Source organism: Lycorma delicatula, chromosome 2, assembly GCF_047948215.1.
Source record: "Lycorma delicatula isolate Av1 chromosome 2, ASM4794821v1, whole genome shotgun sequence".
NCBI classification, from domain to species: domain Eukaryota; kingdom Metazoa; phylum Arthropoda; class Insecta; order Hemiptera; family Fulgoridae; genus Lycorma; species Lycorma delicatula.
The window spans coordinates 109,469,123-109,494,044 of NC_134456.1; the positions used below are offsets into that span (position 1 = coordinate 109,469,123).

Genomic DNA, 24,922 nt, shown 5'->3' on the forward strand with positions numbered 1-24,922 from the left:
AAGATTGTTAGGGAAAAATCTAAATGTGAATGTAAGAAATGGATTTTGAGTGACATGTTACACCCAAGTTGTTTGTGGTTTTGAAGGAGTTCACTCACAAGTTCTCTGTAGTTACCGGACTTATAATTTCCAAGGAAATTTATTTTATCATTGCTTTTATTAGGGAATTTGTTTTATAGAAACTGAAACCCTGCACCATTACGATCCATTGCTTTAACAAAATTTTTGAATAAACCTAGCTTAATGTAGTTGTGGAAGATAAACTTTTTCTGGTTTTACTAATGCCTGACTAACAACATTCTTCTCTCCTAAGTCAGTACCTCTCTCTCTGGCCAGTGTTCTTTTATGCAATGGTCTTTCCTATCCCTGCTGTCCCACTTGCACAAAAAGCAACAGAACTTAGTGTATCCAAGTTGCAGTCCAAGTAAAAGCGCTATTACTTGCAGATCTCCACAAATGTCATAAATATTTTCCATACTGAATCCTGCTCAATACAAGTTTCATATTTTTGTAAGACTCCTTCATGTGAACAGCGTATGATAATGGTATTGATGGGTATTTATTTCCAATGTGAAGTAGAATAGCTTTCAAACTAAGCTTTGATGAGTCAATAAAAAGTCGCCATTCATCAGGATTTCTCCCACAGTGTCCAGTAAATAGGCCACATCATTACAGTATAGTAGGTTTTCGTACTAAGAGAAGAAATGTTCAAATTCTGACTGTCCATCATAGAAAGCACTTATTTTTGTATATGGTTGTAAAAGATGCCATCCTTTCAGTTTTGATGCCAGTATTTCTGTTTGATTCTTTGATAAATTTGGATCACAAACCAGATCATTTAATTCTGACTGATTAATTAAATGGGGTTCAGTATATCTATTTTCTAAGTCTGGATCTCTTTCTTCCATCGCCTGATAAGTCAACACAAGATTTGACATTTTCATCTTCATCTAAGTTCTGTGTTTCTGGTGGTACTGGAGTTGGAATCTCTTGGATATGTAGCACTGGCCGCATGGCAGAGGGAATATCAGGGTATTTAACAATACGTCTAGTTTTAGCTGTTATCCCAGATATCTTTATTACACAAAAATAACAGTCAGTGCAAATTAATCCTAACATAGGAAATTTTTTGTTTATTTCTACGTTGTGGCTACTCTGCTTGACCATACTTCTTTAAGTTGTCTGTGTAATGTAAGGTTATTTAGCAATTTTGGTGTTATAAATAGTGTTTTGTGAAAGTTTATTTCATTCTTTATTACAAAATCATATTTTTGTATTTTTCATTCTGTGTATCTTGTAATAATGGACGTAACTCCAAGAAAGCGTTCGAAGATTGTTTCTCTTTCTAAGTACACCAGTATGACAACAAATAGCGTCTGAGTTTGGTGTTGGAACAAGGGCAATGAATGCCATTTTAAAACAATTTAAAGAAAATGGTTCCTTTTCACCTCAAAGTAAAGGGAAATTTGGTCATAAAAGATATCCTCCAACACTAGATATATTATTAGTAGAAAATATAAATTTAATCAAATATTATCTTCTGTCGAGAAATTGAGAATTAGCAACCAGTGGAACAGATTTACAAGTGACAATTGTTAAACACACAGAGTTCTTGCAGCTGGCAGAAAGCTTGTCAGCCAGCTAAAAAGTAGCTTTTAACACCAGCATTGTGCAAACTAGGCTCTTTTGGGCCAAAGCAGTTGCAGGTTTTCTAATGAGTCACATTTTTATGTTCAGGGGCAAAAGGTTCCATACATTAGAAAGAGTCAGATAAAAATACATCAGTGGCTCATATCCAACAATCAGTTAAACATCTCCAGAAATAATGTTTTGGGATTGTTTCACATTTGAAGGCTCTTGTTCATTTTTTTTTCAATAGATGGTATATTGAAAAGTGATGGGTATATAAGATTCTGAAGGAAAGTATTGTGACACAACTTCAAAACAAATTCCCAGAAGGCAACTGAGTGTTCCAACAAGGTTTAGTGCCTTCCCATACTGGCACGAAAGAGGAACAGTGTTTTGAAGAACAACTCATTAAATTGCTCCCGTAGACAGGCAACTCCCCAGACTTAAAAAAACCCAATTGAAAATCTTCAGGCAATAATCAAAGAATATTTCTCAAAAAGGATATGTACTACAAAAATTGACCTCATTAAAGCAATAATATCTGTATAGTTTCATGATGAAGAAATCACAAAAATGTGTATCACACTTAATTGAATCAATGCCAGATTGTATATGTGAAGTGGTTAGGAATATTGGAGGACATATGAAAATTTGAAAACATTCACTTTCTGACAGTCTTTATTGTTGTGGAGAGAGTATGCAAGTTTAAAAAGAGTTTAGAGAGTAAGAGTAAGTTTAAGAAAACAATGTCAGCACATCTGAAATGTGCATCGATTAAATTTTTAACTGTTAAAAAAGTGAATGCTAATTATATTCATTGTAATCTAAAAGCTGCTAATGCATCAGAAACTGGTAAAATGAATAATAAGGATGAACCAACCTCACAGTGGTAGATTGAAACACCAAACGGAGATGACTAAATCAGTTCAAAATGACTTTTGCATCATACAACAATACTCCCACTCAGATATTCATAACAATAAAATTGGTAAAACATACTGCACAATTGGGATACCATAAAATCTGTTGACTGTCGATGCCATACAGATTCATAGAAAATAACAAACAGCAGGGAAAGGAATGTAAACAGCCTCTGAAACATTATCGTGTTGAGGCCCTTAAGAAGTTGAAATTTGAACGTATTTCACAGTCTCCATACTCTCCAGATTTGGTGCTATAGATTTTCTCTTCTTTGCACAATTAAAAAGGAATATTGAGAGTATTCATTTCACCACGGATGGTGAACTGAAGGATGCAGTGAGGTTGTAAGTCAAGGAAAGATCACTAGCATTCTTGATTGATAAAATGAGAAAATTGGTTCACTGTTAGAAGAAAGTATAGTTACAAATGTTGATTGTATGGGAAAATAAATGTAAGTTTTTGTTAGAAACAAAATATATTTTTATACTTTTATATTTGACTATCTGTTTACATTTGAAAGTTTGCATGACTGTGCATTACATCTCAGCCTCCCCTCATATTACACAATTAAATTTCCATGTCTTTATTTAAATATCTTGTTTATAGGAATGAAAAGGAGTCAAGTAGTGTGAATGGAACATCTGATGATGATAGTAATGATAGTGATGAAAGTGATTGTGATGGAAAAGGATTGAAGAGGAAAAAAAGAAGAAAAGATGGGATCCAGTCAGCTGTAACACGTCAGCAACGGGCAGCAACTGAGAGTCCACCACGATCTCAAGAGTATGCTCAGTGATTGATATATCATATATATGTTTTAACTTATTAAAACTTTAAATTTAATCATTTTTTTGTCTGTTTATTAGAATTCTGTAAAAAGTATAATTATCTGATCAAAAATTACATTTCAGATTGATTTCATAGGTTTTATAGCTAAAGATTTGTAAAAAGTTTCTTCAATCCATCTTGTGTCATGGAGAAATGTATATTATCAAATATATGGTGAAACTTTATGGCCTACCATCATATATTCCATGAAATATTACATCTTAATATTAAAATGAATAAGCACATACTGTTTAATTGTAAAGTGTTATATGAAGCACATAATGCTATGGAGTTACAATAATGATGTTTATCTGGTGGAACATATGATCCAAAATGCATCATTGGATTATTTAGTTTATCAGTGTCAAAAGGTAGATGAAAAATGAATATGAAAAATTTATATTCTTAGTTTTACTTTAAATTTTTAAAATCTATTGCTTTTTATTCAGGTTAATAGAAAATTATTCTTTCAGCAAAAAGAAGTAAACATGCTAACTGCATTTTGTTATTTAATGAGGCTTAAATAACAGAATTTAAGCCTCAATAAATAACCTTCAAGTATGAGTTATTTAGAAATAACTCATTATACTTGAAGGTTATCATTCTATTTTTTTTTTATTATGCCTCTAAATTAAATTCAAAAATAGAACGTTCTTTATCATTATGCACGTGTATACTTAATAATATTTCAACATCTTCTGTTGATTAACATTTTAACTCTTTTGATGCGAACGCTATATGAAATAATGTTATTTCCCTTTCTCAAAAAATGCTATTGTCTTTTCTGTCAAGACAACTAGAAAATTTGCTATATATTCTAAAATATATTTTTATTTTCATATTTTTAAATATACACATGATAAACATTAGATGTTTTTTAAACAATATTGAAGGAATTTTACAGTTAAGCTGATGGGTTTTCTTTTTTGAAGATAATCTATATTTATATTTTATTATATTATATTTTCAAAACTTCTTGATTACACAGTAGGTTTTTGGTGTTCATGACAATAAAATCAAGTAGGTTATCCTAAGTGATTAAATATTGTTTTAATATATTTTCTATTTTAATTTTGTGTTTGTGTTTGTAGAACATTTTAAAGGTAACCTATGTGTTGCAATATTGATGAAATAAAGTGTGGTTAAAATATAATTAATTAGCTTGTGAAATTCCTTATTGTACTTTTCTTTTTCATCAAGTCAGACTATGAGTAAGAAGTACTAAGTAAAATTGTGCCATAATCATTTTAGCTTGTAAAATTTTTTATTGAATTTTAAGCACTGTGGTGAGTAAATTTATATTATAGGCGTGCGCAGTTAAGCAGCATTTTATGTTAGAAGAGGACCTAATGTTGGATTTGCCGTGATTTAATTTCTTTAATGTTTGAAGGAGGGAACAAATCTTTTTTAACTGTTACAAGCATGATGATACTTTACCTTAAACTGAACTACCTTTTATTTCTGAAATGATAGTGTTACTTTTACTCTGTATATTTACTATCAATTCTCAAAGGAGAGAAAAAAATTTTCATTAGGCAAGAATCATCATGATCATTGCGCCAGTATTATATACCCACACTTGCTTACTATAAAATTGCCAGTGGACAGACAGCATTATTCAACTTTTCATTGATATTAATTAAAAAGTAAGGGCAGCATTCATCTTATGACAACAAAGGTAAGTTGAGTCTCAGTTTCATTCCTGTATGACAGTACTTTCTATGTACTATTGCTTAGCAGGAGCCCTCTATCAATTAAAATGGAATGTTCTGCCTTATATAATAGACAGCCCTGACTTGGCTGTATAATATGTAACTGCATGTAGTTATGCACCTAACACGCATATCTAAAATTAATGATTATTATTTTTGTTCTAAGCTGTAATACAATTTATTATCCATAATTTTTCATTTTAGATGTGAATCCACAAGTGGCAAGCAAGAGCCTGAAGAGGAAGGAGAAATAGAAGAGGGTGAAGCAGCTGATGAAGAGGAAGAAAAGGATACAAAATCAACCCCTATTGCTAGTGATAAGGTATATTATTACATTTTTTATCGTAAAATTAGTTTTTTCATAACATCCTTTATCTTATCCTTCAGACAATGTTATAAAAACAATTAATTTCATTTCAAATTGAGAATATAAAAAAATTTAGATACAGGACTTTTATGAAAAAAACTACATCCCTTACTACCTAGCGCATTTATATAATATTGCCTAATTATTTATTTGTTACTGTGATGTCAGATATTCATTTACTTAAATTAAATATTTTAACAATGAAAATAAATGAAATGACTGATGAGAATCAGTTGCTGTCAGAGCTGTGTGTTGTATTAGTTATAGACATGTAGATATGATACACAACCTTTGTGTGTGTGTGTGTGTGTGTGTGTGTGTGTGTGTGTGTGTGTGTGTGTGTGTGTGTGTGTGTGTGTGTGTGTGTGTGTGTGTGTGCGTGCGTGTGCACGTGCACGTGCATGAAAACACACATACACATATATATATATATATATATATATATATATATATATATATTTATTATATATTGGCAAAATTAGCACCTAATTTTGCCAATTTTCTTTCTAATTTATATTTTTCTTCATTAGTGCACCACTAATGAAGAAAAATATAAAATAAAAAATGATATAAATAATAAAATGAGTAAGTTTAAAAATAAAAATTCTAAAAAATTAATTCATAATAAAAATTTAATAAATAAAAATAAAATATATAAACTAAAAAATAAATTAAAAGAAAATAATTGTGTAGTAATAAAATCTGATAAATCAAGAACTCCCATTATTATTTCAACTGATGAATATAATGATTTAATAAATAAATATATAAATGAATTTTAAAAAATTAATGACCCAAACAATAAATTTTAAGAATTAACAAAAAAACCCATTGATTATACAATTCCAATAATAAAAAACAATTAATAAAAACAGGAGGCAAATACCAAAAATTCATAAATAATGTAGCAATAATTAGAAATATATGTAAACAAAATTATTTTTAATTTAATGGAACCTGTTATACAAAAGAAAATGTTTTATCCATGGGATTTCTCTTATCTGCTGTAATGTCAGAAATTTTTCTCGAGGGATTTGAAAGTAGAATAGTTTATAGAATAAATCACGTACATAAAATTTTATTATGGGTCAGATATGTAGATGATATTTAGTTACATATTAATCAGTTATAAATAACGAACATAAAATAATTTTAAATAAATTAAATTCTTATCATAAAACACTAAAATTTACATATGAAATGGTGGAACATAACAGAAAAGTAAATTATTTAGATGTAAATATTGAAATAAATAAACACAATCAAATAACTGGAGTATATAAAAAAACGTAGCTCAAATGAAATCATTATAAACAAAAATTCTAACCATCCTTGGTCCCAAAAAATTTATATTTTTAAAAACATGATAAATAGAGCAATAAAATACATAAGCGATTAACAGGAATTGTATAATGAAATAAATAATATAAAAAATATAGCTATATAAAATGGATATTTGTACATCATTAAATGATAATATATATAAAAAATATAATTCAGAATTTTTCAATGCTACATTACTACATTAATAACTACTACATTAATAACCATAAATAAAAATAAAACTAGTGAAAATATTTATATAAAATACTCCACAAATAAAATTATAGAAAAACTTGATTGATGCATATAATAATGAAAGAGATAAATCTGCTTATACATCTGATAACTATATAATAAATTTAAAACTTTATAATAAAATAAAAGTAAAAAATAAATATGATTCTTTCGGTATTTATAAAATAAAATGCAACAATTGCAAATATATATATATATATATATATTGGTAAAACGAATAGGTCCTTTAAAGATAGATTTAATAAGAACATTTTAGATCATTTAGAAAAATGGGTTTCTCGAATGTAGCTGACCATTTATTGAGTAATAATCATAATATAACTAGTTTAGAAAATAATTTAGAAATTGAAAAAGTAATTATTGAACAAGAAAATAGTAATAAAAAATTAGAAATTTTAGAAAAAAATTGTGTATATATATATTGCTATAAACCTAAATTCAGCCTTATAAATCTGCAAACAGAATTTGATGGGGAAATTCTTATTAAAATTATTTAAGTTGGCATACAATGATAAGATATTGATAAATTAATAGTTATTGTATTACATTTTCATTCTCTTAACTGAACAAATTTGTTCTGAAATTTTTTAAATGTTTTAAATTTTATTAAGAAACAATTTTTACAAAATAAAAAGTAAAACGCTAAAATTAATGTGTAAATGTAAACAAAGAATAATTTATTAAAATAAAAAAGATGTCATTGAAGATTGGACTTAGGCCTGAAAATGTTTCAATGAACATAAAAAAAGTAAAGGTTGTGAGTGTTCACCAATTCTTTACCTTGCAGAGGATGAAAAAATATTATGTTATATAATGTATATATATATATATATATTAAAAGTGTGTGTGTGTTTGTTTGTTTGTTTGTACAGGAATACATGTGTACTTCTGTTTGCATAGATACAGATTATGTATATATTTACCTTTTATTTTAACTCATTGATTTGAAACATAAAGCAAATAGTCCTTGGTACAGGTCTTCCTTGTCTGGATATCTGTACACTTTTGCCATTTCTATAGCAATTGATGTGGTTTAAAAAAATTTATAATAATTTTTTCCTTTCAATGTCTAACATAACACTTAATTTGAAGTACTGTGGAAGTTTAATACTAAAAATAAGATTATATTGAAAGATCTCTTTATCTTTTGATCACATGCATAACTGAAACCAGTATTTTTCAGTTGTAGATTATGAGCAGAGCCTTGTGAGTATTACAAAGGCGCCACATCCCTTTCTCACAAAGTTCATTTTTTTGTGAGCCATAAGTTGAACATAAAAAAAAACCTATAGGTATAGGTAATTGGGAACCTTCTTTTATTAGTCAGTTAAAAACAGTTTATCCCTTTTTTTCACATTTTCATTTATAGGGTGTAGATCTGATTTTGCTTAATTCATGTTGAGGATACTGGGATTATAGAGCCAATGCATCTTATTTTGATCTAGTGATGGGCAACTGACTGTGGACCTACCCAGAAGTTGCAAAATGAACCTTATGGTTGAAGTCCTTTCATTCAACCTTATACTAATGAAATTTTTTTTTGTTGACTGTATCAAATCTCAGTGGGTATTGTAATGACCACATATTACAATGAAAAAAAAAAACAATAAGATTTTTTAACTCTGTTAAATTTTGACTTTTAGAAGTTGATGCCAAATTAAGAACAACTACCAGAAATATGCTATCCCCTAAGTTGATGCTGATTTCATAAAGTAAAAATTTAAAGAATAATCAAAAAAGTGTTACATAAATTTTCAGCTTCATATTTCAAAAAAGCTGCTACAAGAAACAAGATCTAACCAAGAAGCTGCTTCTTGATAAGTTTAAGAAACAGAATACAGAGAAATGAAATAATTTCTATCAAACAGTTCAGGCTGTCTGGATGTTTTATTTTTTGTCTCAAGTTTCTCAATAATTTTCTTAAAAGTTTAACATGAAAATACTTAGAATATCAGAATGTCAAAATATATCATCAAACTGTTTATGTATTTAGTAAATTTTCTCTTTTTGTAAAAAAAAATCATCTGCTCAAGATGTGGAAACACTTACAGCAGAAACTACCTGTGTACAATTTTTAAAAAATTAATAAATTCATTTTTTTATGGTCTAAATTGGGAACCTTCTCCTTTGTTAGTCAGTTAAAAATTATGTAGATTTTGAATAATATTAAAAAACTAAGTAATTTGAATCTACTGTTCCTAATCTTCCTGTTTATAATGGTGTAAATACTTGCTAAAGGTTATGATTTTTAATAGATTTGAAATTTTCTGATATTAATGCACTTTTGTGTAGATAATATATTCTATTGTTCATGAACTATTAGCATTTTTGTGTATCTTTGTACAAGGCTTAAGATGTGCTTATTCAATTTGGGAAATGAACGAGGAATTAAAAATTGGATTACTGAATATTAAGTATGCTTAATTGGTTTAATGTATAAATTTAGTAATAATTTAATTTATCATATATCTCATCTTTTGAGTCATTGACATTTCTAATTTATGTATTTTCAATAAAAGCCAAGACATATATAGAAATTGGTTAAAAAAAACAGTTTTCATGTGTTTTCTGGTTTTACTATTATAAAATTTTTGCTTTGGACTGAAACAGACTGGGAAGGTAATCTATATAAGTAAAATATTTGTAGAAAATAGTTGTTTATGTTCTGAAGAGACATAATTGCCTAAAGGTTGGAAAAGGAGGTAAATAAATATCTGTTTACATGTTATTGAATAAACTTTGTTAGATTAAATTATTAATATGTTAGTGATGTATTGTTTGAGTTTGTCCTTACCCATTTTTTCAGTTTGTACTTTTTTGTACATTGTTTCATTTTGCTTGTTAATAGTAAATTCTCTGTAACCAGGGTTTTCATAATGAAAATTTATCTATAATGCAAGAACTGACTAGTCCCTTCACAATTACTGTACCAATAGGCTCTCTAAAAGCCTATTGGTATGGCTTTTTCTTTAGTTTGCAAATGAAAAAGAAAATTTCTCTATTGCGACCTTAATATATGTATCCATAAATATTTTTGGATCAAAGAGAGAGTGGTGTTGTAAATGACCAGAGTATTTGAACTTCGCCGACCAAGACGGTCGTTGTAAGGAAGGAGGGCCTGACTTTCGCCCAGCTGCTCCGCGAGGTAAAGGCGGGGACTGGCGACGAGCTTGCGGGGGCAGTGGTCTCCGCAAGAAAAGGACGCGGGGAGGGCCTGGAAATAAAGATTTCCGACGCGACCGGAGAAGCTAAGGCCCTTTCCGAGGCTATCCAAGGTCGCCTCCAGGGGGTGACGGTTACCCCGGGAGGCAGAGGAGAGTGGCCCGTACCAGTGACGGTCAAGGGCCTTGACTGCGAGGTGACAAAGGGGGAGTTGTTGCAGGCAGTCAAGGACGCGTTGCCCGGAGAAGACCACTGGGCAACTAAGGTGATGTCGTTGAGACCAGCGTACGGGCAGTCTCAGAATGCGGTGGTGGTCCTCGCCAGGCGGGCGGCCGGGGCTCTAGTGGCCAAGGAGAAAGTGCGCATCGGGTGGCAGTCGTGCCGTGTGTTCCGGTGGGAAGCTGATCCCAGATGCTATCGCTGCTGGGAGCACGGACACAGGGCGGCTGAATGCAAGGGGCCGGACAGGTCGAAGGCCTGTTTTAATTGCGGAGGAGCGGGCCATCTGAGACGGGACTGCAGGGAGAAGCCGAACTGCGTCAAGTGCGGGCAGTCGGGACACGGCTTCGGTGATCGGAAGTGTAGAGGGGCAAACACCACGCGATGAAGCTCCTCTACATCAACGCCAATAGGAGCGGTCTCGTTCACGACCTCCTGTGGGAAGCTGCCTCCAATGACGGAGCGGACTTCGCCCTTGTGGCAGAGCCGAACGGCCGCGTGATCAGGGACAAAGGCTGGCTGATCGACCGTAGGGAAGATGCGGCATTGAAGGACCTCACGGGGAAATATGCGGTCTCCCACCAACATCGGGGAGACGGGTTTGTTAGGGCTAGGGTGGGGGAGATCTACGTGTACTGCTGTTATATCTCCCCCAACTCCGCGTGGGCGAGCTACGTGGAGTTCCTTGCAACCTAGGAGACGATCTGAGGAGGGCTGGGGTTCCCGCCCTCGTCGTGGGGGACTTCAATGCGAATATCGCTGAAGTAGGAGGAGGAGTCACCGACGAGCGGGGAGAGGAGTTAGCGGAGCTAACCGCCTCGCTCGGGTTAGTCAGCCTTAACGATGACACTCCCACCTTCTGGAGGGGTGTCAGAGGATCGGTCCTTGATCACGTGTACGCTACGGAAGCTGTGGCCAGAAGGGTCGAGAGGTGCGAGGTTCTGGGAGACGAACTTGGCAGTGACCACAGGGGGATACGGATCCAACTTGGTGGCCCGCGACCGACGGAGAGGCCGGCGGCATGGTTTTTCGACGAGCGTCACATACCGGGGCTCCGGAGGCGGCTTGCGGATCGCTTCTTAGAAGAATACCCGACGGAGCCAGAAGGGCTTGCGGAAGCGGTCCAGCAGGCCTGCAATGAAGAACTGGCAGCTAGGAGGAGCCCGCGGAGGAGGGTGTATTGGTGGACCGCGACGATAGGAGAGATACGGGCGAACGTGCAGCGTCTTCGGCGTCGCCTTAACAGGAGCAGAGCAAGGGAGAGGGACGACGTCGAGGAGCTGGCGCGCGGCCTGAAGGCAGAAAGGAACCGCCTGAAAAGGGAGATCCGGAAGGAGAAGGGCGAGTCGTGGAAGAGGCTTGTTGACCAGCTACAGGAGGACCCTTGGGGGCAAGCCTACAAACTTGTCACCAAGCGGTTGGGAAGACGACTGCCGATCATCGCCGGGGACATGATCGACGGTATAGTCGACTCGCTCTTCCCCAGTTTACCGGAGGTGGAGTGGAGAGTGGCGCCGATGGACGACGTAAGAAGGATCTCCCTTCCAGAACTCCAGGGAGCCGCTGCGAGGTTGAACATCAAGAAGAGCCCGGGCCCAGACGGGGTGCCGGGGGCAGTGGCTCGGATGGTTGTGGAGGCGTTCCCGTGGTTGGTGCTGGACTGTTTGAACAGTGCCTTCGTGCGGGGCGTTTTCCCGGCGTGCTGGAGGGTCGCGCGTCTGGTTCTGTTGCCGAAGCCGGGCCGAGCCCTGGGCGATCCTGGAGCGTTCAGACCGGTGTGCCTGCTTAGCACACTGGGTAAGATCTACGAAAGGATCGTCGAGGGTAGGTTGACGGCGGAAGTAGAAGCGGGGGGGGGGGTCTATCCCCTCGCCAATACGGATTCCAGAGAGGAAGATCTACGGTCCACGCAGTACGGGAGGTGATGCGATTCGTGGATGATGCCGCCGGTGGGACCTGGAGAACCAGGAGAATTCCGGCCCTGGTGCTACTCGATGTGCGCAACGCGTTCAATAGCCTGCCCTGGGAGATCATAGGGCAGGCTTTAGCGGAGCGAGGGATCTCCGGTCAGCTCCAACACATAATAAAGGAGTACCTGAGCGACCGGAGAGTTCACGCTGATACTGATGCCGGACAGCGGGTGTTCCACATGCAAGCGGGAGTCCCACAAGGATCAGTTCTGGGGCCGCTGCTGTGGAACATAACGTACGACGGAGTGCTGCGGCAGCAGTATCCCGAGGGGGTGGAGGTCATAGGATTCGCGGATGACCTGGCCCTGCTGATTCAAGGAGCGACGGAGCGGGAGGTCGAGCAGAAAGGAAATGAGGCGCTGAGAGGCGTTCATAACTGGATGACCGAGCACGGGCTGTCGATAGCCCCAGAGAAATCAGAGGCGGTCGTGCTCGCAGGAAGGCGGCCTCTGAGGGAGATACATCTGGCTATCGACGGTGAGGAGATACGACGGGTGCGGACAGCGAAGTACCTTGGGGTCTGGGTGGACAAGAACCGTTCATTCGGGCCCCACGTCGAAGAGGCAGTGCTGAAGGGTGAACGCCTCTTAGCAGCGATCTCTCGCCTCATGGCAAACGCAGCAGGGCCAACAGAGAAGAGGAGGAAGGTCATCGCGACGACGGTGACCTCTGTATTGCTCTACGCGGCCCCTGCATGGAGCAGGGCAGTCGGCGTGGGGAAATATCGTCGGAAGCTGGAGTCGATCCATAGGAGGCTGCTCCTGCGCACATCTTGTGCGTATCGAACAGTCTCCTACGACGCGATCTGTGTCGTCGCGGGGTCCCCACCGATTGACTTATTGGTGGAGGAGCGATGTTCGCGATTTGGTGGGGTCTCCAAGGAAGAGGCGAGGGCGCAGATCCTGGATCGATGGCAGGAGAGATGGTCGGCGAGCCAGGTGGGCCAATGGACCAGACGCCTGATACCGGACGTGAGAGCATGGGTGGGGCGGCGACATGGCGAAGTGAACTACTTCCTCACCCAGCTGCTCACGGGCCACGGCGATTTCGGCAGTTACCTGCACAGGTTCAAACGCAGAAGATCGGCGATGTGCAGGTACTGCGACGAAGTGGACACGGTCGAACACACTTGGTTCGACTGTGTCCGGTGGGACGTCGAGAGGAGGCGTGTGACGGCGTTCTCACCCGACGATGTCATCGGGCGGATGGTCAGGTCTAGGGAGCATTGGCAGGAGATGGTAGGCCTGGCTCACGCCATCTTGGACTCAAAGGCCAACGAGGAACCCCCTCGGCTGCGAGCGCGTCTCTGAGGAAGATTGGTCGGCGTCGATTCATAATTGTTTGTTGTTTATTGATTATTGTAATTGATTATTATTTTTGCTGTTTGTTTAGTGTGATTGGGGCATATGGGTTTTACTCCACACGCGCGCCCTTGTGGACCACAGGGCGGCGTGAGGAGTATGCTGCGGATGTATGGTGTGTTAATATTGTGTTTTGTTGTGAAATTTTTATATACTGTGTACAGGACAGTGCTTGGGGAGCACGTGGGCCACGTGTGGTAACATATTGTGTATCATTTTTAATTTTGTGTATGTAATATATGTATGTATTGTATGTAATATAGTGCTGGGGGAGCACTAGGAAAAAAAAAAAAAGTAGCCTCAAAAAATTCTGGAGGCTGGGGATGAATCGTGGCGACGATTAGGGACCAGGGAGGTAGCCTTATTGCCTAGGGTGTTCTGGCCCCATGTAATGGAGTCGGAGCTCCCTGATGATGGCACTAAGGACCCTCAGGTATGAGAGGAACGCGTGGGGGTAGCGGTACGCGGAAGGCGTGCCGGCTACAGGTAGGATAGGGACGGGGAGGGTAGCCCCATTGAGGAGGGGGGAGTTAGCTGCCCGCACAAGGTGGTTGGCTCACCCCGAAGAGGCTTTGGGGACCCCGGTGGGAGATCCTCCGGCAGGAGGCAGATAGGGGGGGCAGAGACTGCTGCCACGACACTGCAAGGTGACCATGCTATATCCTAACGGGCGGAGGCTGGTTGCCTTGGGGTGTTTAATAAGATATAAAAAAAAAAAAAAAAAAAGAGTATTTGAACTTACTGAAATGAAACAAGTTAAGATCACAACACAAGTTACAGATATAGATCACAATAGCTGGTTTACTCCTTTCTATGAATTTTATAAATAACTTTCCTTAACTGTTATGTAAGGAGAGACAAAAATATGTTTTTCTTAAGTTTTTGTTTTTTGACAAGGAAATTTAATACCATATGGTAGCATTACCAGATTATAGTATAGTGTTAAGGTTTCATTATTATTGTTACAGCATTTAGATACAATAGTAATATGTTTTCATGTATTATAACAGTACAGTACGTTCAATACTTATAACAAGTATACATTAAACTCAAGTGTTTTAAGTTTTTTTTTTATATTATGAGCCATTTTTCTACTAAAAAATTAAAATTATTTAAGCATAAGAAGAGGGAAATAAATAAACTGACGTTTGCTATAACTTAATTTGGTTTCCTCTATATTTGGAATAGTATGAGGCAATAAAGAAAAATTACCAAATGTGCACAGCAAGGAGAAAAATAATTGCAAAATAATTTGAATATTATTATACAATCATCTAGATGAATAGTTTTTTATTGGTTTCAGCAGCAATGAAAAATTCACACTTCCACTTAATGACCTGATTTTGAAGCTAAAGCAGAATTATTTGCTCTAAAGCTTGGTATAGGAACTTTTAAAGGTTCTATTGGCTGTACAAATTCATGCCACAATCTCACATTTAATATGATTATGGGTAAAGCAGTTGTCAAGAGTTAGTGCCAATAGTGCTTTGCTAAAAAATGAGCGGCTTAGAATATATGAGGCATGTTTTAAAATAAGGTTGGTTTTGAAATAAAATCAAAAGTGAAAAACTTTGATTACGTACACATAAAAACTACATTTATGTACTACTTTTCTACATAACTGCTTTCAACTTCACACTTTTCATAGTGTTTCACCAGCTTCTTTATTCCTTCAAGAAATTTTGCCATCAGTGACTTAAACCACTCACTCAGTAATGTCATTTTTCAATTCATTGCCATCATCAAATTCTTGTGATGCAAGCCACTGTTTAAGGTGAAGGAAAATAAAATAATTGCTGAGAGCTAAATCAGAGCTAGAGGGTGAATAATTGAAGATTTTCCACGAAATCTTTCCAATTGCTTCAATGTCTGATTTGCGTATTTAGCCAAGTATTGCAAAATTAAAATCCTGTGGGATAGCATCCCCTGTCGTTTGTATTTTTATAGTTTGTATAATATTGTATAGCTCTTCTTAGAATATTTTGGGAAATATATACCTAAATTTGCAATAGTTTCATGATCATTAAATTCAACAAGCATGACACCTTTTTTTCCCCAAGAAATAGTAGCTTATAAGCCTTATTTTACCAAACTTCTTTGGTCTAGGAAATGATTAATCCCACAATTGCACTGATTGCTGCTCTTTTTCCATATTTGAATAACAAATCCAGGTTTCATCTCCAGTAACAGCATGATCAAAGATATATCTCCTTTATTTTCATAACACTGCCAAAATTCATGTGCTGCAGCAAGACATTTTGTGGGTGTATGCGGTTAACATTTTTGGCATCTGTCCCACATATCATTTTTTATAGCTCAGTTTTCAATCAAAACTTCATAAATCAATGATTGTGAAACATCAGGAAACATTAAAAACAATCATTCACCCTTCTCAAAATGGACGAGACCACCATCTTACTTTAGCATCACTCATAATATTCTATCTGTAAACATCACATATTTACCTGTGAATTTCAGCTGCAGAATTGATTTTTGTGTCAAAAATCTAATTACTCCTTGTACTTCACACTTAATGCGATCATAAATTGTCGAACTAATGTAAATGATTAATAACAAAACCAAACTATTGTTTCTAACAGCTGAAAATTGGTTAAAATAACTAACCTACATGACCTACAGTTTATGCCATATTAATGATAAGTAAATATAAAAAGCCTAGTTGATCTAAAAATATTAAGCCATTACTTTTGAAATACTGAAACAATAAATCTACATGGATGAGGGTTCTGAGTCTTCAAAAAAAAAAAAAAAATACAAGAATGGGATAGTGACTTGCTAATAAAATTTTTACTTGTTAATAGCAGTGCAGTACATCCAGATTTCCATGGAAATACACAAATTAAAATTGTTTTTTTATCCACTGACAATGCAAGCAAGCTGCAACTAATGGACCAAAATATTATCAAAGGTTTTAAGGACTGTTACAGAGAAAAATGTCAGTTCGTTTCATCGATGAAAGGGAAAATAATGAACTACATTTAATCAGTATTATGCCGTCTGCATTGTTCAAAAAACTTAAGATTCTGCTTATAGTTAATCAATAAAACACTTATTTTGGCATCCTGGTCTTACCACCAAGAAAATAGTTTCTGATAAAAATGATAAAAGTCACAATTAATGTTCTGCATGTACCCTTCAAGAACATTTATCTATTATTGATGAATATGTAAGTGCTGATTTTAAAGCAGTAATATCAATCGAATTTATTGACAATATTGTTGAAAGCATCCTTGCCTGTGATAATGAAGCTAGTGAAGAAAACAAAGAAACTGAGTCAAAAATTTTGCCTCTAACTTCTAGAATATTTTGGACTTATCTTAGGCTTATTTCAATATATTTTAGATACAACTTATTTACTCTTGTTTCCAACAGGAAATATTAAGTATGGAAAATAAGAGTGGATTATTACTGGTCATGTCAGCAATAAAAAATTAAAAGTTTCTTCAGTTTGTTTAAAAGCAATAATGATTTGTAAAAATGCAATAAATAAGGTAGGGCAATTAACATATTTGGTTAGTGGTTATTTTAAAAAAATTATACTCCAAATAAAATGTTATAAAATTTAAATGAACTAAACATTTTTTTTTTTTAAATTAGTTCTCTGGAAATACCCTGGTAAGCTTACATTTCTACATTTTTTGTAGTATTTTTTAATTTAGCTTACTTTTATTTACTGTTTAACTATTGGGGTAGTTTTTTAGTGATTAACAATAATAGATAACTTAAAAAAATGTATTTTAATTTTAAAAATGTAACATAATTATGTCTTCCTTTCATAAAATTTTTCTAATGAAGTATTGTGACCCCCATCAAAGTTGTTACCGAGAGAGTACTGTATGCATTCCTTAATTCAATTTTTTTTAAATTTTATTTGATGAAACTCATAAAAGAATTAGTGATTAAAATTAATTTTTATCAATAAAATAATAATAATAGTAATTATTATTTTCTTTATGGACACATGCATGGGTGTGTGAAGCGTGCTCTTACGTGTTTGTGTTTAAGAAACATCTACAAGTAGATGTTTCTTAAATAGTATGTAGTGTTATTACATTTTTATTTATGTTATTATAAATGTATGAGTATTTTTCTATTTTAATTAAAAATTGATTTTACCTTTCTGTGGTGTAATGTTTTCTCTGTTACTCTTTCTTCTCCGTTTATATATTATGTTTACTATCTTTGATGTGTGGTATTGTTTATAATTTGATAGTGGAATAATGATTAGCAAGACATCATTAAATGTTACATTAATGCTTTATTGTTATTTAAACATTATTTCCCTGAATTTTTTTTTCAGGAAAACACTGTAGTTGCTTCTCAATCTTCTTTAAGTAAGTATGCATTGATTTTTTGTATCTAATTGTAATCTACATAATATATGTGTTTGTATTAAATCAGTTGATATGATTCTTGTCATTATATAATTTTAAATAAAAACATTTAACACATCTATTAAAAATGAACATAAAAAGAAAAGAGGAAAAACTAAAAAAAAAAGAAAGAAAATTGCATAATATTGTTGTAATGTGAATTTAAAAATGCATCTGACAAGGAAGAATATAATTTAGTGTATCGATTAAATAAAGCATATAAAATAATTATAATTATTATAAATATTATAATTATTTTCTAATAAAAATATATATATATATATATTCTTAATTAGAATGTTCAAATCAAAATATTATAACTGTAATACACCGGATTCTGTTTTTATACAGTGTATACATTCCATAAAACACTATATATAATTTTTAAAAACTGTGAAAACAAACACAGCAAAATAATGAAAAATTGTAAACAAATAAAGAAAAGAAAAGGTTTCATTGTATAAAAATCACTCGAGGATATCAAAAAATAAAAATTATTATTGTTTGTTGAATCAGAATTTTTTAAAAAATAACAAAAATTTAAAAGTTGTAATAAAATTTATTCACTCAGTGTTAGACAATAAGCACATCCACTTAGGCACATTTAGTACAAAATCATTTTATCACTAGAGATATCCAGGGGTGATGTACTGTTGTGACCAAATTTAGAGGTTCACTCTTTTCAAATAAAAATCCAGTTATTGATCACTGTAATTGTTTTTTTGTGGGTTCCTTATATGGCTTGTGGTAATGAGTCGTGCAAGCAGTCAAATATCATTGAAACTGCACAGCTCATTCTTATATTATGATAATATGTTAGAAAAAAACTTCCAAGTTTATTAGATGGTTGCAGGCTTTCCAGGATTGTATTTGGTGTCATTGAAGCTCCTCCTTTGTCACTACTTTCCTTGAAACTAACATGGACCTCTAAGATAACATCAAGAACTTCCTCCTCATTAATAGTTTTGTCAGCAGACAATTCATCGATATTTTCAATCGAAAGCTCTTCAAAACCTTCTCAATCAGTTAATTGCATGCATCCGTTATTTCTAAATGCAGTTCAATTGTATTGGGCTAACATAGTTAGTTTTAACACATTCTGGCCAAATTGATCTCCAACGTGTTTTCAAGGCTGATGACTAATTCTAAAAATACCACACTAACAAATTTCACAACTGTGTTTCATTCTTTATTACAAAATCAATTTTCATATTTTTTGTTCCAAGTGTCGTGCAATAATGGACATAACTCAAAAAAAAGTGTTAGAAAATTGTTTCTGGTTTCTCTTTTTAAGCATACCAGTATGACAGAAAAAATACCTTCTGTATGGTGCTGGAATACGAATAGTGAATGCCATTTTAAAAAGATAGACACAGGATCTGATATTATTGAGAAAAAGTAAATTTGATCTAAAATTATCTACTATCAAGACATTGGGAATTAGCAACCAGTGGAATAGATTAAAAGCAGACTTCTTGCATTAGAAGTCTGCTAATTCCCAAGTTAAAAGCAGACTTCTTGCAGCCGGCGGAAAGCTTGTCAGCCAGCTAAAAAGTAGCTTTCAACACGAGCATTGTGCAAAACCAGGCTCTTTTGGGCCAAAATACTTGCTAACTGGACCAAAGAAAACTGGAAATATGTTATATAAAAAAAATTAACTATTTCTCAAGCTTGCAAGTGAGTTTTTTAATAAAATATCTGCATTCTATAAAGTTTGCCCTGAAAATCAATTCCACTGCATTAATGTACACGCATTTTTGATGCAGGACATTAACTTCCCAGGCAACCTGTACTTTTTTTAAAAAAGTACAGAAAAGAATCTACAGTAGTGTGCAAATTAATCCAAACACAGACTATTAAATAGTTAATTTTCTAACGAGTCACATCTTTATCTTCAGTGACAAAGGGGAAAATACATAACTAGCTCATATCCAACAATCGGTTAAACATTCCCAGAAAAAATGTTTTGGGGTTGTTTCACATTTGAAGGTCCTTGTTTATTTTTTCCAGTAGATGGCATATTGAAAAGTGATGGATGGATATGTGAAGATTCTGAAGGAAAGTATTGCGACTCAACTTCAAAACAAAAAAATTTAGTTGCCTTCTCTTTTCCAGAAGGCAATGGAGTGTTCCAACAAGATTTAGTGCCTTGCCATACTGCCAAAAAAGAGGAACACTGTTTTGAAGAACAAAACATTAAATTGCTCCTGTAGCCAGGCAACTCCCCCAGACTTAAAAACCCAATTGAAAATCTTCAGGCAATAGTCAAAAAACGACTCTCAAAAAGGAATTGTACTACAAAAATTGACCTCATAAAAACAATAATATTGATACGGTTTCATGTGAAGATACCAAAAAAATTTGTAGTATACTTAATTAAATCAATGCCAAATTGTATATGTGAAGTGGATGGAAATATAAAAGGATACATTAACATTAGGATACATTACTAGATATTCACAAATTCTGAATAATAATAATATATTCATCATTATAAATATTAGTTATTCAATATTCCAAATAAAGTTACTTTTTATTAAATAACATCTGTGTTTGGATTAATTTGCATGCTTACTGTATATTCTTTTCTGTACTTTTTAAAAAGTACAGGTTGCCTGGGAAGTTAATATCCTGCATCAAAAATGCATGGACATTAATGCAGTGGAATTGATTCACAGGACAAACTTTAATGCAGGTATTTTATTAAAAACTCACTTGCAAGCTTGTAATAGCTAAAATGCTGTGGACCAATGTGAGCATTGAAGAGGTCATCTGTAAAATTTTAGACTGAAGTAACAAGAGAAAGAAGACTTAGGCAGTATGGATTGACTAGAAAATATGACAATGGGGGTATGTGAAAAGAGAATTTTAGCTTCTGCTGAAGAATATTTTGACATACTTCATTATCATTGTACTACTGGGTATGTTGGAAGAGATAAAATGCTGCTTTCTTTGAAAAAATTAATTTTACGAGGTTTGATAAAAAATATACAGAATTTTTTAATTTCCCAGGCTGTTTGTCTAATTGTCACAATTTTTTTGTTGTGTTGGTACACTTGTCCCTAACATATGTTTACATTGGTAGCCATATTGGATGCTTAGTTTATTGTTGGCTGCTGAAATATTTATTGTTTTGATGTAGTTGGCAATTTTTAACTTGTGGAAAAAATGGAACAAAAGTTAAATTTTGCTTTAAGAATGGAATAAAGTGTCACCCTGCATTGGAAATATTGAATGTTGCTTTTGGCAATTCATAAATATGAATAAAATTATGAATAAATGGATGCATCCATTTTACAAGTGATACAAATGTTTCTAAGAAAGCTGTGAAGATGTTGAAGATGATGAGCACTTTGGACATCCCAGCACATCAACAGCTGATGGCAGTGTCAAAAAAGTGAAGAAAATGATAGTCAATCACTGAATCACTATCAGAGTCAATAAGGATTACTATATTTTTTTTTTATCAAACCTTGAACATCCCTGGAACAGCTGTTGAAATATTTGCATTGCTTGGTAAAATGTACAGTTTGAAGAAATCTCAACACTGACACCATTATGTGATCAGTTACTGCAAAAAAATTTAATCTTTGAGGTCAAGTTGATTTGGTTCAATTTCAATCAACTGCCTGTAGAGAATACAAATAGTTAATTATCTACCAAAATCGTTGAACAAAATTTTGTGTTTTTTAAATTGTGAAAACAGAATGTGCTGCCGAAGTTGTATTGGAATTGCTAAGAATTTTTTTAGACTTAAGTGCACCTCACATTTTGCACACTAATAATTGTGTGGATTCACAGTTGATGTCATCCAACAACTTTCAGCTATGTGATAAGACATTAAAATTGTGATTTGAAGACCACAGCTCCACAATCATGAGGGAGTGCACAGCCCTACAACTGGGATATTAAAACATGTTATTTACTTGGAGGATGACAATTGAAGTTCAAAGTATAAATTCTAAAATGTATGAGTTATAAAAATAAAATTTATTTTACACTTTAATTATAATTATGTTTAATTTGTAACATAGAATGTTACAAGAAATTTCAAAACAACCCAGTTTGGAGGACTAGGAAAATAATTACATCATGAAGAAAAAATTAGTTTCTTATTCTACATTTAATCAATCTGTTTTGAAAGAGTAAAATTCTCTGTTACTACTATAATAAAATAATCCCTTATTGTGCAGTTCATTTTGATTTATTCAAAGACTAAATTATTTTATAATATGACTAAATTTATATTTCACTTTTCTTGCTGTAGTGATTTTATTCCTGCATACTATTCACTACACATGTTTGTTTACTGTGAATTTCTTGTGTTTTGTACAAGAACAAGTTTACCCTTTGGTTGTTTTGATTGCCGTTTGTTATAAATAATCGTTGAAGTATAGATTATTAAATAATGATTTCACCATTTTTTTTATAGTTACCTTAAATTGTTGGACTCAGGTTTGCTATATGACATCACTGATCCAAATTTAGCAATAAAATATATGAAATATGATTTAGCAGTCATAATGCAGTGAAATAGACTTAAAGATGAATATTGCTGCAGTATAAAAATCGCATCTTATTCACCAGAAGGAAAGGTTGTAAAGAATTGAAAAAAAAATTAATTAACAGCTGAGTGTAATATATGTAACTTATGTGTAGAAAATAAAAATTCCTAATAACACTGATAAATATCTGTTTAAATTTTTGAAATGTAAATTGACAAAGTGTTGATCTTATAAAGACTTCTAATAGTAATTTTTTGTAATGAAGGGTTTTCATATCATATGCATTTACAGAATATTTCTTACTTAACAGTGTTTATGGAAATTATACTTCTGCTCCTAAAATAACACTTAAATACATTTTTCAAGCAATTCATGTATTTCCTTTTTATATTTTCTTTTTCAGTTGCTGATCTTGAGAAGGTAGTAATGTTTTTTCATTTCAACCATCATTTGCCCCTGATCGTAACTCTTGTTTATTTTAAGAGTTGTGTCCATATTTTTTTTCCAAACCATTAAATTATTGATTTAATGTTGATCTAAACCATATTACATTTCCTGATGATATCTGAAAAATAATGAAAACATAGTTGTTTAAAAAAAAAGAATATCAGCAGACTAAGAATTGTAGCCTGTTGTTCTTCTTTTTAACATCAGATAAGATATTTGAATATTAATAAATTGATAAATATATTGATATTTGAACACAATTAAAAAGTATGTAAGTTTAATGCATCAAATTTTAATGACAGGTTAACCACTGTAGAATCCACACACACACACACACACACACACACATATATATATATATATATATATATATATATATATATTGTATATATTGATGCATTCTACATTGGTTAGTCATTCACTCAAATTTGTTGTGTTTAACTTATGTGATTTGATGACTAAAATTGGTGCGTAATCCAATGTCATTTATAGAGATTTCCTTTCGGTTTTAATTGTGTTGATCATCAGAACATCACTATTTTGGTCTTCTCAGTAACTTAGGGAACTTATAAAGTAATCCTACTTGATAAATAAACAGCAGTTTTTTGTTTGTTATCATAGCTCTTTTTCTAGAACAGTCAGTATCTCAATCAAATTTGAGAACTCTTTTTTCTGTTTACATATTATGAAGTTGCCAGTTAGCAATATTCTGTGTTCGACTATTGAAAACATTCCTAGCTTAACATTTGTACATAATCTTCTGTTCTTTATGGATGATTTAAAACTGTATAAACCATTGAAGTCAATTGCTGCTATATCTTTCTCTCAGACAAGTAGTATTGTTAAACACACTTATGAATTTAGCTTGTGTAGTCAAAAATTTTGAACTTATGAATTCAAAACTGAATTTGTTTCAGCATATTAAAAAAAAAATGAGTGCTGAATTTGTTTCAGCATATTGGTGAAAAATGGCTTGGCTTCTGATCTAAGTTTCAATGTCCAAATCTGTAGGAGGTGTAAACAAATTAATTTTATGAGGTTCCTGTTATTCTTTCTCGTTTAAATTGGAAATTGCTATTCTCTCTGTTAAATTCTTTCCTGTTATACTTTGTTCATTTCACTGATTAGAAGCCTTTCTACTGTATACATAATTTAGCGTTGAAAAAGTAAGAAGAAAATGTTTTTAGATAGCAATATTTATAAGATCATTGTATTTATTATATGATTAGTTACAAGATGTAATCATGAACAATCCTTACAATTGAAACTTAGCATCATTGCATTAGTGATACCTAATATTTTACTTCTTTTTGTATATTTGATTTTGTTTTTACTTTTTTATTTTGTTTAGCCTCTGATTATTTATCTTTTTTGTATACATTTTTTGTACATGAACCAGATTCAAACAATCATAAATAAATAAATTGCAAAATAATATCAGTCAATACTAACAACTAAGGTAGTATTAAAATATTCTGTAGTAGTTAAATGTCACTGAAATTAAATATAAATTGTATTATTTGAAAAAAACAAAAATAAATTAATTGTTTAATGTATCTACAAATAGTAATATTGGTAGAATTTAGAGCTAGTGTGGACAGTATTTTTGATGAGATGGTAGACGATGAAATGAAGCAACGCTATGTTCTTCTTGTCACGCTTGACATTTTTATTGAATTACAATAGTTACATTAAACTTAAGAATGTATGACACTTTAGTCGTAACTTAAACATTATCAAGAAAGTATTAGTCCCCTTGGACTGAAATGAAAACACGACTGCATTGCATGGGATTCTGATGTAGAATAGCCATACGAGCTTAATAACTT

At 33.7% G+C, this 24,922-nt stretch overlaps 1 protein-coding gene across 6 annotated transcripts in view; it reads left to right on the forward strand.

The window, feature by feature from the left end:
* Acn (apoptotic chromatin condensation inducer acinus) overlaps positions 1 to 24,922 on the forward strand; it is a 97,708-nt gene that overhangs the window by 39,551 nt on the left and 33,235 nt on the right. For all 6 annotated transcript variants that reach the window (XR_012755103.1, XM_075356003.1, XM_075356006.1 and 3 more), the window contains 3 exons: positions 3,157 to 3,333; positions 5,295 to 5,412; positions 18,069 to 18,102. Coding sequence is in view for 5 of the 6 variants with exons in the window: in XM_075356003.1 (XP_075212118.1) it covers positions 3,157 to 3,333; positions 5,295 to 5,412; positions 18,069 to 18,102 (329 nt within the window). In the remaining variant the exon portion in view is untranslated. The remainder of the gene's footprint in view (positions 1 to 3,156; positions 3,334 to 5,294; positions 5,413 to 18,068; positions 18,103 to 24,922) is intronic.